At 43.5% G+C, this 15,162-nt stretch overlaps 1 protein-coding gene across 1 annotated transcript; it reads right to left on the bottom strand.

The window, feature by feature from the left end:
• Positions 1 to 2,781: 2,781 nt before the first annotated feature.
• Positions 2,782 to 13,171, bottom strand: RFFL (ring finger and FYVE-like domain containing E3 ubiquitin protein ligase). The gene is made up of 6 exons (XM_010012082.1): positions 12,984 to 13,171; positions 8,032 to 8,436; positions 5,483 to 5,566; positions 4,901 to 5,108; positions 3,733 to 3,756; positions 2,782 to 3,181 (listed from the first exon to the last, which is right to left on the bottom strand). The coding sequence occupies exons 1-6, from the start codon at positions 13,167 to 13,169 to the stop codon at positions 3,000 to 3,002; spliced, it is 1,089 nt and encodes a 362-aa protein (XP_010010384.1). The 5' UTR covers positions 13,170 to 13,171; the 3' UTR covers positions 2,782 to 2,999.
• Positions 13,172 to 15,162: the final 1,991 nt, after the last annotated feature.

Here is a 15,162-nt window from a genome sequence, read left to right as displayed (position 1 = left end):
TTTCACACTAAAACTGGGGTACCAAATAATCTTCCATTACAGCAACTGCTGTAGCATTCTCCAAGCATCCCCTTGGAGTGTTTGCTAGAACATGCTGCTCATGAGTTCTGCTGTTCATGTTTCACCAAGTAAAAGCGGAGGAAGGAACTCTACCATCTGGATAGTTGAGAGACCTCCTTCTCTGAAGTTGTTCAAAACTACTCCAAGTACTTGAATATTAGTAAGATGGGGTTTAGGAACAGGAGTTCATTTTAACTTATGCAAATGCCACTGTGACTCTGCATGATGTACTCATGACTCTGCATGAGTAGGGTGGGTGCATGTGTATGTGATGGAAGGAAAATCAAGCTGACCAGATTACTGGTTCCCTTAGTCTCAGGGGTGCTCTCCCCTTTGTAATCTCCACACCATTAAGACTGCACTGCTAAAAGTTAGTGTGTGTTTGTTAGCTCTTTTTCCTTCAGCCTCTCCTGTACTTGTCCCCCACCCACTGATGGTATTTAGGCGCCTGCTCTCCCAAGCCTTTCCTGGTTGATGTTCAGAAGTAGCTGTAGGATCCCTGCTTTCTCCTGGCCTGTTGGTAACGGTCAGAAAACAAGGTTAACTAAATCACAGTTCAACTTTATTATAAAATTATAAACCAAACTTCTGTACCAAAACTAGGGAAGTTTCACCATCATAGTACCAAGAGGATTTAACATGCCATTTCAAGTAGAATATTAACTTTTAAAATATTTAAAGTATGTACAGTGTACATAAAGCACATAAATATTTTCATTTATTAGTTCAGATCATTATATTCCTTTGGATCATTAATCAGTTTCCTCCAGGTTTTGATTTTCCTTTAAAAACAACTCATCCATAAGCAGAGAATTATTTTTGCAAGGGAAACACTGTAGCCAAGAGCCAAAAAAGGAACCTCGTCCCTTCAGAAAGCAGGTTTCAGAGTCAAAGGGTAGATGTATCTTATTCCTATAATTTCAGGCATTGATCTGCAACTTGATGTATCTGCTGTAGAAAATAAGCCTATAACCTCTCCAAGTAAAAGTACATCCATCTGCAGGGGAATCTCCTTCTTCCTGCTTCCCCCCAGCCCTGAGTTTATGGAAAAAAAATGACAACATGAATTTTCACAGTGAGTTTATGAATGAGGCTGTTCAACACTTTGTATGTGTATTCCTGTACATCTGAGAGAGGTCCCTGTGAACCTCCTGAAGAGTAAATACAGTGACTGCTTACCTGCCCTGTCTTTCCTTTCTTTAACATGATGCACGGAATTGTACCAGTGCTCATCTCCTGCTGGAAGCTGTTAAACCTTAAGCCAAAGATTAAAGAACAACCTGAACAGAGAAGGAGGTAAAAACTCTGCATTCTTAGTTCAATAAACCTCAGCACCCGTTGTAGGTTGGTGCTCAGAGACCACCTCAATAGTGCAGCAGTTCTGCTACCAAGAGACAGATGTCTTCAGCTTAAGTGCGTTGTTAATACTCAGAGACCCTCCACTCCATTCCAGTTGAGAAACAAGTTGCTACTCATACAATACTCCATGTTAAAGATGACACAAGTTTAATTCCCTGCTAATTAACCTTGTTAATTACCACTTACTGCAAAAGTAGATGTCTTTGGTGATGGTTTCTGTAACTGCATTTCCACTACTTCAGGAACTGTAAGCGGACGCTTGGTTTTGTGCTGTTCCTCTGCTGGCAGCTGTGCAGAGATGCAGTTTGAACACTAAGTGATCACCCCCATAAAGGGGAAAGCTAGAGAGGAAAGAACCTGCAGCAGAAGATACTCAACAAGTGACTGGAAATGAGGGTACAATCTTACAGCGGCTGAAAACTTAAGGCATCAAGATTCTGAAACTCAGGGAGAAATATGCCAGCTACGATTCTCTCTAGCAAGGCTTCCAAATGAACATGCTGCTCCTGAGGGCTTGCAGGTGTCATGAATCAGACCACAGTCTCTCCTGTCCACCCTCACAAGCAGAAAGAGTGAAAATCAATTGCTTTGATAAGCAGTCTGAATGTACAGGAGTAAGAGTGAGCAAAGGGAAGGATGGCAGAAGCAGATTAGTAAACAGAAGCATCTGTAATGATTCAGGGGAGATAAAGTTTCCTTTCTTTCATGTCTCCCCTCTAAAAAGAAAGTCACCTGTACTTAAATGATTGTGTAACAGTAGAACCCTTACTGCTCTGTAGCCGTGCGTTTTCCTCATTAAGCCCTCTAAAAGACTCAAGCCTTCGATTTGTAGCTCCTTAATCAAGTGAAATCAGTTACAGTTTAAAACTGAAAGTCAAAGGGATGTCCCTGGCGTGTAAACAAAACCATCACACAAGGTCAGGCTCTATGGGCCAGAGTCTCACTCCTGTTACATTTTTCAATACTACAAAGTCCACCTTCAAATAAAATGATACCATTTTCCACAACTGCACTAGGCTTGAACTGTTTATTCTGATGTGGAGGTGGGAGCCTGGCTGCCTGTCCTGCAAGCATAGGAATTTAACATTAAATTAAAAGTAAAAAGTACAAGTACAAGTAAGTTTTCATCTTTGAAAAATAAAGTTGTTGCTGGGTTGTTTTGCTGCTTAGGCTAAACAATGTCACTCTTTGAGATCCCGCTTCGCTTTTATTTACTACTTAGGAGAAAATATGAAGCCTCTGAATCTGATCTTTGTGGTGGGAAGCCAAACATCCCTGGATCCCCACCTCTAGTGGATCAAGTTATCCTAGAACGTAGGTTGTTAACAGCTGTGTGTGTCTGCTGCTGGCAATTTGCTCCAAGGAGTCCAGGCACTGTGGTGTAAAGCACTATCATGGGAAGAGCACAGCCAGGCATGGCTTGGGTAAGAACCATTTTTCTCAGGCTTCATCCTTCCCTCGCCTCCAGCTTCCAGTGAGGTCCATGTGCTAATCTCTGACCTAACTATTTGCAGCTATTTTGACCATTTCTCTAACAGCAGATGAGGCTTTAAGGCATTCCCAGTCTTCCTTCCACACACTTAGGACTTAAAGACATGGACGGCCCTTATCACGTACTGCCTGCAGATGGGACACTCGCTCATCCGCTTCCCGCACTTGGTGCAAGTGACCATGTGGCCACATTCCAGCAGGACACAGTCAATGGGTGCATCCATGCAGATTTTGCAGAGGTTTTCCTCCGTGCCTGGGAGCCCAGCACCACCTGAGTAAACAAGAGACCAGGGTTGGCATGAGACAAAGGCAGAGCAGACAGGTACGTTGTTTCTGAGCGGTGCGTGAGTTGGCTTTATCCAAGGGCTTCTCTGATGGGCTTCTGCACACTGAAAAATAAATTCTCCTTGTGTCTGACTACTCTGATGTGGAGGCATCTGCTCCTTCAAGCAGCAAGTTTTAGCTTTTGCGCAGTCATTTATGTGATGAAAACAGAAATACCACTGAGAGCCTTAGCAATGAAGCAACATGGGTCTCTCTTCACTAAGTGACAAGCGATAGGACAAGAGAAAATGGCCTCAAGTTGTGCCAGGGGAGGTTTAAATTGGATGGTAGGAAAACTGTCTTCCCCAAAAGGGTTGTCGAGCACTGGAACAGGCTGCCACGGCAGTGATGGAACCACCATCCCTGGAGGTATTTGACAGATGTGGCATGTGGGGACATGGTTTAGTGGTGGACTTGGCAGTGCTGGGTTAACAGTGGGACTTGATCTGAAAGGTCTTTTTCAACTCACACAATTCTAGGATTAAGAATATCACTTACCAGTTTGATCATCAGTGTCAGAAACTGCAAGATAAGAAGAGAAAGTTACTTGGTGAGAAGAAGAGAAGCAGTATTATTAACAGGGGAGGAAAGCCTTGAAGGGAGATTACTTAAACCAAAACTGCCTTTTGCTGATCTCCACACAGGAGCTCAAGCTGAGCCTCTCATCAGGATGGGTTCAACTCACAAGAAGCTTTCTCTTTCACTGAGCTTACACAATAGCCAATGCCTCACCACGATCACCTAAAGTGATGCGTCAATGCTTGAGGCAGAATTTATGCAGTGCTTGGTTTCTGCACTTCCAGTTTCTTTGGTGTTTCACAATCTCACCAATATTGCTGAGCACAGCTGAGGCACACACAGGCAACAGTGATTGAGAGAAAAGGATAAGTGCTGTCAAAAGCACAAGATGCAATGAAAGAAGAACATAAACCCAAAGCAGTTGTCTTGTTACCATTCACAGAGGACAGAGCTTAGTTTTTAAGAAAACTACATTGCTACGTTGGACAAACAGTGAGAAACAAACCCCTCTATGAAATCAAAGTGTCCCAAGCCATTCCTCTTGGCAATAATTTACAAGTGTATGTCTCTTTTAACCCTAGAAGTGCAGACTGGCACCTGCAAGTCAAGCCAGGCACATTATGCACCTCTAGCGCATCACCATCCCTCACCGGTCAGCTGTGCGGGCCCAGCAGCACACTGGAGGAATGCTCTTGTGATCAAGAGTCAAACCACAGCTCTGGGCAGCAGTGGGAGCCACTGTCACCAAGCACAGGCCTGCTTTCAGGTGGCATTTTCCTGCTCACTTTGCCAGTCACCATGAGTCGACAGATCAAAGCTCACCCCAGAGCTCACAGTCATCCATCTGCAGTTGCACATCAGCTGTTCTTGGGGTGATGCAGTGACTGCAAGATCTGCCCCAGATGAGGGGTGTGCAGTTCTCCTTTGTTGCTAATAGACGGAAGCCACTCTCCAGAGCTACCATAATGCTCTCCTCTTAAACAAGGCCAAGTAGCGGTGAATAAAGGTTTAGCTACTTTAACGTATGTAACACTTTCTCCTCCCTTGCACAAAACAGGTATGTTAAGTTCTATTTCCTTCTGCAACTGTCTCTAAAAAGGGAAACAACGTGCCTGGAAAACAGGCACATGTTTGGCAAGTTTCTTACCTAGATGTTGAAGGTCTTTCTCTCTATAAAGACGAGTCACCCTCTCCAGCAGCTCCCACTTCTCACAGCAGCCTTTGTAGTTGACAAAGTTGCGAGCAAGGATTTCCTTTAGCTGGCGCACAGAGAGCGCGTTGATGTCTCCAATGCTTGTCAGATCAGACAGAGAAGCCTTCCTCCCCTGCACCAGGTTATCTTCTGAGTCCGTAGACTGAAAGGGAACAAAGATGGAATGATTTTTGCCCTCAACACATAGCGCTACAGTTTAAATCAGCTTTCAATGTGCGCTAGCAGGAATATGTGTTTGGATATAAATATAACCCTGAGTCCTCTGTGAATTCCTGAATCTATCAGAATCACAGGTCCCAGGATGGAAATAAATCATTTCTATTAGTATAGTGTCCAAGTACACCAGTTCCTAGCTTGGCATGATGATGCCAAAGAAAGGGATTGATTGGGTCTGCCAGTGGGCAGTCTGAGTTACTGGTTAGCCCCCCATCTCTCTTCTGCAGTAATGATTCTGTGGCAGAAAATACAGCCTAGAAAACCTGGTATTCCTGGTTAGTAATTCCAGGACACACAAACCTGAGTCTCCTCCTCTGTTGGTGCTTCAGCGGCAATCTCGACTCCTGTCATACCAACTTGGCTTGGAGGCACATAACCATTTGCCTAGAAGAGGAAATAAAGCTTTCACTAGCAGCATATCTGTGTGTCCAAAGGGAAATAAGCTCAATATTCAGCATGACCCTGCCCATGGCAGGGGGTTGGAGCCAGATGATCTTTAAGGTCCCTTCCAACCCAAACCATTCTGTGGTTCTATGATCATTCTATAACTGCAAACCCTGCCCACTGGAAGGACAAGCTGCAGCACTAGCTACAAGTGAGGCACACTCACAGGAGGATTTTCCTGTGCATCACTGACAAAACCAAACTTGAAATAAGTAAAACTCTGAAGCTGAAAATCACCATCTGACCCTTTAAAGTCTCACTTTATTTAAACCCTGATAGAGTACTCATACAGCAAGATCCCACCATAAGAAAGTTCTTATGAGGCTGGATCAGGAGGAGACTAAATTTATACACACACACACACACATATGTATGCAGTCCTTCAGTGAAGTGTGGCAGTGTGCTGTGGTATCACAGCCCTGATGGTACATCACTACCAGTACAAGGCTCTGCAGAACACAGCTCAAAGTCAACAGGTCATCTTCAAGTAACACAAACAGCTCCTCAGGTGGGTTCTGGACTGGACAAATAGAAGATACCACATGAAGGACCAGCAGCAGCAAAGCTGCTTTGAGCACTTAAAGTGAAAGGAACTGCAGTGTCACTCCAGCTGACTTCCCCCCAGCAGCTGCCATTCCCCTCTGTGGTTTCCCTATGACAAAGGAGACTGTAATGTTACCATCCTACTTATCTAAGTGGGGACTTGTTAATATTTACCAAGTAAAAGGATAACAATAATGATGAAAGAGCCTGAGCTGTAACAGGATGTCATGCAAATGGAGACAAGCTGACATGTATCATGGGGGCAGTAAGGGAAGACAACAGAGCTGAATGTGCTGGTAAAAATTGGAATGGCAATAGCCAGAAAACCAGAGAAATGGTCTTTTAATGATCTGTACCAACTGTTCTCCCAGGAAAACTCCTCTTTTGTACTACATACATCTGCTGAGGAAGCAGAGGTACCTAAACATTCACAGCTTTGATCCACAGGGGACTAAATACTCCTATTAACTTCTTAATAGGACTAGGAGCAGATGTCAAACACTGAGTAAACTTTCCATACCAGACAGCAGAAAGACAAACAAAGCAAAGTCAATAAAAAATAATTAAGCTCCAATGCCCCTGACACAGTTCATCACAGACTGCAGAGTGAATAACACCCTCAGGTTTGTCTTCTGTTGGGCTGAGCACAGAAGGCACCAAAAACCTCACCCATCCTGCAATCATCTCATCAGTTTCAGTTCCAAAATGGTTTTAAAACTGTGCTTGTATCTTGCACATGAATTAGACAACAATAATAACCATTTCTTCTAACATGTACATACAACTGTCAGAAAGTTGCCAACATCAACACACCAGACAGACCTGTGCACTGACACAGCCATCGGGTACCAAGGAACCAGCCATCTAGTGGCAATGGCAAGTGTGGACCAGAAGAAACTCATCTCAAAACAGTGTTGGTGGTCTCTGAATGAAGGCTCAACATACTCAGCACTGCCCATCAAATTCCATAGTGTAGAATGGGAATAGCACATCAAAGTTGGTGATGATATGTTGTGGTTTTGGCTGGGATAGAGTTAATTTTCTTCCCAACAGCTGGCGCAGTGCTGTGGTTTGGGTTTAGTGTGAGAATAATGCTGATAACACGCTGATGTTTTAGTTGTTGCTAAGTAGCACTTACCCAAAATCAAGGACTTTTCAGTCTCTCATGCTCTGCCAGTGAGGCACTGTACAAGAAGCCAGGACTGCTGACCTGAACTAGCCAAAGGGATATTCCATACCATAGAACATCAGACTCAGTACAGAAACTGTGGGGAGCTGGGGGGGGGTGGGGGGGGGGGGTTGATCACTGCCTGGGGATGAGCTGGGCACCAGTCAGCATGTGGTGAGCAATCATACTGTTCATCACTTGTCTGTCTTGGGTTTTATTCCTCTCTCTTTTTTATCATTATTATTACATTCTACTTTCTTTCAATCATTAAACTGTTCTTATCCCAACCTGCAGGTTTTACCTAGTTCCTATTCTCCCCATCCCACCAGGGAGAGCCAGGGGGCAGTGAGCGAGCGGCTGCTGGTACTTAGTTGCCAGCTAGGATTAAACCACATCACAGCAAGTCAGTTTTACACACAGCAAGGCAGTGTAAACTAACTCATCTTGCTTCCTAATCACTCTGTAAGAAAGTGAGGTTCTCATTGCAAAATTAAAAGCAAACCTAAGAAAAGCAAGTATAAAACACAACTGAAGTATTTTGTCATCTGTTCTATGTACAGAACCTTCCTTGCTTTTTAAGCAGGTATCTTTTTTTGGCACATATCTACTTGGAAAACCTCATGCAACCTCAGCAGCTAATCCAAAAATAGAGAGGAATGAGTTTGCAACAGATGCTTCTGGCTGGAGACTGTACCTGTTCGTGTTCCTGAGCTAGTGAACTTGAGATGGGATCTGCAGAGCCTGGAGACGCATCATGTGAGGTAGAAGATGCTGGGCTGGTTGGTGGGAGAATCACAAAGTCTTGCTGTCCAGAGGCACTAGTATGAAATGGATTTGTTCTTATCTGATCTTCCTGGGTGATTACAGGCTGCTGGCCAAGGATCAGCAGTACCAGGTCCTCCTTTTCACGACACAACTCTGTGGAAACCTCGTGGAGTGCCAAATAGTCTCGCAGATCCTTCACCTTCATCTTTATCAGCTCCTCCCGCTGGAAAGCTGTGGCTCGGAACCGCTGGCAGAGATGGCAGAGGAGGGGACCACCTTCGGCCTGGCTGAAGCAGGACGTGCAAAAGTTCTTCTTGCAGTCCAAGCAGACGTGCTGTAATGAGAAGGGGACAAAAATCAAACCCATCCATGACTTGCAACAGAGGCGCGCGACGGCTGCAGCAGCGCTCCCCGACCACCTGGAAGGCAAAGGAAGCAGCAGCCTCTGATAAAGCATCATCAGAACCTTCTGCTTAATGAAAAAGTCTCAAGTATGTTACTCAGGTTCCTAGATCAGGAAAAGGATTGATCCCTTGAGCTCACTGGATTCCTCGCAGCTCTTATTAAAACACTATTTACACCCAGAATGAAATGTTCTATTCTCAGACTCTTCCCTCAGACGACAGGCACGTTCTGCACCTTATCCAGGACCTGTTCATGCAGTTGAAGCCACAGGTGAAATCAGGATATATCTGTGAGGCAACAGACTCTCAAATAAATTACACCTAATTGTGCATTGCTTTATAAAGCAACCAAACCTCTGTGAATCAAGAAAGTTCTGGAGGGAACTACTTAAAACCATTTCTCCATTTAATGCTTGCTATGAGTGACCTTTCCCTTTTTTTTTTGCTTCCCCATTTTGCTGCAATCACTAAATGAATCTTTTTTTCGCCATAAGAGGGAAAGGAAACAGCAATGCTGAGTGTCTGACAGACATCAAAGAATCCCACATTTATTTATGCAACAAAAATAGCCAGCTTATGTTGAACATAACAGGCAGGCCGTGTGCCAGTGAGGTGCTAGGCAGAAAGTGTTGGAAGGTTTGGAAATAGCAGGCCCCAGATGTTTAAATCTTCACAGATTCAATTCTGTTAGTTAGTCAAATCCTACATTTCCCAATAGGAAGAGCAGCAGAAGAGCCCCATTACGTGCCTTTCAAAAAGTCCAGAGGGAAGAAAGAACTGGTTCCAGTGCTGGTTAAAAATGCTAACTTACAGCCTTGGAGAAGAGAAGCATCTCTATGAAATCCTGACATCCTGAGCCTTTGGAGCCATGCAAGGGAAAATACCCGTGTGTACTGTGAGTGGAGAAGCAACAAATGCAAACTCAGAGACACAAAAAAATGTTTCATGAATTGCTTCTACTGATTAAAGAACATTTTTAACTTCACAGCCCAAAGCAAGCAGATTGTTCCTCATGTTTTAAAAGGTGGAAATACACTACTTGCTTACATGAGCTCCTTCTGATCCCCTGGCAGCCCCCTTGCCCCACACACCTCTTACAATTATAACCAACAGGCTTCTCATTTACACCCTGTAATAAACTTACACTGACAGTGGAAAGAATCCCCATTTGCTGCCTAAGCATTTTAAGACACATGAAAGTTTCTACCACAAAGAGAATCTCTGGTCATGCAAGCTTGAAACCTCATCTCACAATTGCTGTTTGGGGACCTGCCAAGAAAAAGTGACTTTCATCAACGACACAGCAAGAAAGGAAGGGCAATTTCCACATACCATCCAGTTTTGAGAAGAACCCCATTAGTATTTACCTGTCTTTTTTCGACCTTACAATTGCAGGAGCACTCCAGCTTCTCAGGGTAGAGACGAGAACTACTGGTTGTGCTGTGTCTAGAGCAGGGGAACAAACACTCCACAAAGGCAGAGGAATGGGAAATAACCCCATTGACAACACTCACCCTCTCTCAACCATCCATCTGTGACAGGGGAGCAATGAGAACTGAGGAAGAAAACAATCAAACCCCAAACAGCCCTGCTTTGCTCTGGGCAGGGGGAAGCCTCCACCATACTCAAAGGGTACCACTGTATGGCCAAGGACCTTCCACAGCCACAGAACTCCTACATATTTATACGTTTAGGCATCACACAAGCAAGCCAAGTACAAGGGCTGCATTATCCAACATGGGTTTTGGAAGCAATTAACAGTAATAACCCAAGTCTGCCTTAGTTATCAAATGATACAGTTGAGAAGTCAAAATAAAACCAGCCCTGTCTCTGGCTTATCAGTTCTCCACTAGGATTCATCTTCAGAGAAAAAAGTTCCCCAGCCTGTATCTAAGCATCAAGCATCTAAACATGCACAGAAGCTGTTCGTAACATCTCACTATTAAGCAGCTTTTACAGCTCTGAGATATTTGTTGAACTTTAAAGACACCACTGTCTTCAGAGTGATAAGTTTCAAATGCTGCTGTAAATGAAAACCTGTTGTGGAAAGGTCAGGCCACTTCTGACTGATGCTCACTGACAGTCCCAGCGTGGGCAAACACAAGTGAAATACTTTAAATCCGCAGCCTGGCCAGAGTGGAAGCTGCTCCTGGTTGTTTGCTCTCACAGCCAGTCTCCCAGAGATACCAGGATGGGGCTTTGATACACTTGGCTCTTCTCTGTGTGCAGGATAAAATGAAGGAATGCCAACATTCAAGCTTTCACTACAGCTACTGTTGCTCAGGGGTTTTTTTTAACCTTACACTCCAGCTTGCCAGAGCTTTTCCTGTAAGTATGCAAAGAAAAGCATCTTCCTGAAAATGTCAGCCAATTTAAGGCAATGAAATCAGAAAATGGGGGAGGAAGGAATAACAACGTGACATATCCACCGAGAATTCCTGCCACAGCAGAGAGGGAAAGGAAGAATGCTCAGCTTAAATTGAAAAGGTTTTGTGGAATCAGTCTGCTGCAGAAAACCAAGATCAAAAGTCAAAGAGAAGGAAAATGCCAAAAAACTCAAGAGATTTGTGCTCCCACAATCAAATTTTACATCCCTGAAAGATGCTCCAACAGTTACTTAAGAGTGTCTTATAAGTACATTCAAATGTCCCCTACTCCGATCCCTTCAGCAGGTGCCATGTTATATGATAGTTCAAACACAATCAGGATAAAAGATCAAGTATTCCACATGCCACCATTCTTCTTTGGGGCTGGGGGCTGGTTGTTGGGTTGGGTTTTTTTTAAAGCTATCTAGGTTATCCTTATGGTCACCAGAGCAGAAGGAATTCATTTTCATCCATTGTATTCCAGTATAAACATTAACTGGAGACTAGAGTTCAAAGGTATTGCCTCTCCTGGGAGAGAAGGCAGAGTTTTCCATGCTCTTGGTGCAGCCAAGTGAGATTTCATACACTCCTCAGTCCGGATCAACAGCATTAAAGAATTAACATGGCCACAAACATGTCAGTGTTCTGTAAGTTCTGTATTCAGGCCCTGCTGGAGACCACGGAGTGGTGGATGAGCTCTAACAGACTTTCCAGCAGCTGTTTTAAGCTTTGCCACCCAGCTCAAGTCAGTCCCAGAGATCACTGCTCTGTGGTTGTGGTGGCAGAAGGAAGGTGGAAGGAAGGGTTCAGGAGCCCCCCTTCACAATACTGAATATAAGCCTCAAACTCATTTTCATTGATAGCCTGTGCTGAATGGGAGCAGCTGAGATACAAGCACACATTGTACTCTGCTGCCCCAGTTATGCTGACAGCCAAGTTGCACAGAAAAACAGCGTCTGCTGGGGGCAGAATGTCTTGAGCTGCTTCAGCAGATCCTCTACAATGTGCATTTGTGCACCAGAGCTTTAGCTAGCCCCAATCAGTCAGAATGTTTTCATGTATCTGGAGCAGTAGTGATTGCTCTTACACAAGACACTGCTTCAAAGACAGCTTACACAGAACATAGAATTGAGAAGTTACTAGGAAAAATGGAACTATGGTGCTAGCACTGCTGCTGTGTAATTCATACTTAAGTGGGTGAATTGTTTTCATTTCAGAACCAGAGTCATCTAAATCCACTATTTGCTACTATGCCCAATAGTAAGCACTGGATCCAGAGTAACTCCTTCCACAAGTGTTTGTGAAGATGTCACATTAATGAGGACAATGTTGAAGTGTGTGTGGAGTGACATGCAGTGACTGCACTATTCCAGCTGACTTAGAACCTGCCTACTGTCAGAAGAAGCCTAAGCATCCTTACATACCCAAAACACATTAGTGTATATATAAGACACTTAAACCACAGAGTGTGGACACTGAACAACTTTCCTCACAAAAACATTTTTCAAGCACCATTATAGGAACCACCAAGGCCAAATAATGTCCTAGGCAGGGTCTGCTGCCCACTTAGAAGTCTTGTGGCAACAATTATTTTGGTATCTATATGCTCACAAATAAACTTTACAAACAAGACAAAATGGATTTGGTCTTTTTTTTTTTTTCTACACGCACCCTCAATAAACTTCTATGCTTTTTAGTTCAAGCAACAATAGTCTGGAGAAGAGAGATGTAGATCTTCCTTTAGTGGAAGCACAAACAGATGACTAAAATTCTTGCCACAACTAATTCAAAGGACATTAGTGCTTTTAAATAAATTTCCAAACTCAAGTTCAACTCATGCTCCTCCAAATGGTTATGAGCAGTTTGGCTTTCTTCTTTCAGAACCTGGGAAAGCCAAATGTACTGAAGGTTAACTACCAGGTTTCCAATCATCTTTAACCATGCCTGCTAATGGCAAAAGAATGACTAAAGACAGAAGCAAAGACAAGCTGTCTTTTCCCATATGGAATGTCCTTAAATCAGAGGCCTCTAATGAGCACCCTTCAAACTGGCTCTTTGTTCTTAAGTGGAAGTCATGTATCAACCTGCCAGGGAAGACGTTTGCAGCTCACCTTCCTAGAGGAGCTGTCGAAGCGCACCCCGCAGGCTTTGCAGCTCTGTTCCGAAGCGGTGGGAGAAGGGTAGGAGCTGTACCCAGGGTTGGAATAGGCTTGGGCTCTGGTTCCCTGCTCTGGCTGCGGCTGCATCTCTTCAGGTGTGCCATCCAGACAAAACCAATTACAGCAGCTTGCCCACATAGTAACTGAAAGAGGGAAAGATCCACGTTAGAAGGGACACGGGAAACAACCTGTCAACTAAAGGGAGAACAAAGCATAAAATGCCTGTTTGAATTTCCCACCATCAATTCTTTTTTGACAGTGTGTTTGTAAGTTTTGATCTTTAACTTCCAAGCACATTCAAAAACCACACACCCAGTCCAGCATGGAGAGCCTTTGGTGAGAAATGACAAATAAAGCTCAGGAATTGTTACTGGAATTCCTTAAAGTTAAGAGATTACAGTGAAGATATGATAAATTTTATGTTCCAGTTGGCTGTATGAGACTATGATCCAGTTTGCTGTAACAGGCTGTATCTATTCCACATAAACCTTATCTTGTGCATTGGGAAAAGCAAACAGAAGTTGTGTCTCATACAGTATTTAAATAAAATCAGCAGCAAGATCATAGGTGGTCTTCAGTTTTATTCTAAATCCTCTACAGATTTACAGATACAAACCTAAAAGGATAAGAGACAAGGACAGAGGAGTCACTGATTTAACATATTCCAGTTCTCAACTGAATTTGCAGCATTACAAGGTTAAACCATCAGACAGCGAGTAAATGTCAGTAACATTAAGAAAATCAAACACTAGCTTCTGGTAACATACTTGGGAAAACAACTGCATCTGAGATCTGCACTTGGGGTTTTACTGCAAGGCAAATAATGAGAGAGAGAGAGAAAGATACACACTTACCTAAAACCCTAACAGTCCAGTGCAAAACGCAGTTCTGGAGCCTTGGCAGACCACCCATGCAGCAGTATTCCAGAAATACACCGCTGCAAACCTGCTTTTTGGGAGTTTATGAAGAAATCTGAATTCATCTGGGCATTCAGTTTCTAGAGCATACACCATGTGTCATCACTTACTGGTAAAGAGAACACAAATTGCCTCCTCTGCGTTTTCTGCATTCACACTGTTGTTCCTGGACTATGTTTCTTTTATGTCTTAAAAATCAGCTCCATCACTGACAGTGTTCAGCAACTGCTCAGTTTTATAAACTTCTGGCAATGAAACATCTCTCAGCTACACAGCCAATTCATTTCGTTCCCTTCAGTAAGTATTGCCACTGTAAAACTCCAGATTCCCAAGGGGTTGGGGCTGGTATGAGTCCTAAAGGTTATTTGCTATAATATAGCAACATACTGTTCTGTTGATTTCTCTTTTTTAAGCTGTGTTAAGTCTTTTGGGTTGATGGAGTTGAATTGGGAAGGTTTTGCACTTTGGTGCTGTTCCAATGTCTGTAGCTTTAGTGGCATCTTTAATCCTTTCAAAATGTAGCTGAATTTGGCTCGTCAAAGTTGCTGCTGTCATGGGAGTGGACATACGCCTTTGAAAGCCCACAATGGTGAGCTTACCAATGAACTCTACCCTGCAGGCTCAGCACATTTTAATGTTGAAGTGAAACTCTACAGATTCATGACACGATGAACAATTCTTCATGTAACTGATGTGCACAATGCTGCAGTATAATCTGCACTTAGACCGGCAACTGGAGCTTAATACATGGAGAAGCGTTCCATGAACAGAAATAACCTCCCATGCATTTGTTCTAGCTCTGCACTGCAATCAAAACATACTTCAGATATCATACAGAAAAGAATGACTCCTTTTCCTTCTGCACATTCATTTTCAAGCTGCCAGTCTCCACTCAGAACTTAACACGTCCTTTCTGTTGCAGAGATCCTGAATTTCTATTTTAAACTACGCTGTTTGGAGCTTTAATTTGTTCCTAAGAACTGCAAATCTAAACAACACGAAAGCTGCACAGTCAAGTATTCACAACCTCCATAGCAGTAGAAAACTGCATCCACAGTGAAGTTCCCTTCCTGTTTCAAGGACCCTCACAAACTGAAGGCCACCCACGATAACAGAACATAAAAATGCTGCTGCCTGTCCCCAGAACTTTGTTTTCCTAAAGAAAAAAAAGACAAGGCAGCCCACTAATTCACTCTGGAACATTGCAACATGTC

The sequence above is a fragment of the Nestor notabilis genome, unplaced genomic scaffold (assembly GCF_000696875.1).
Source record: "Nestor notabilis isolate BGI_N333 unplaced genomic scaffold, ASM69687v1 scaffold11833, whole genome shotgun sequence".
Taxonomy (NCBI): Eukaryota; Metazoa; Chordata; class Aves; order Psittaciformes; family Psittacidae; genus Nestor; species Nestor notabilis.
This window is presented reverse-complemented; position numbering and strand designations above follow the sequence as displayed.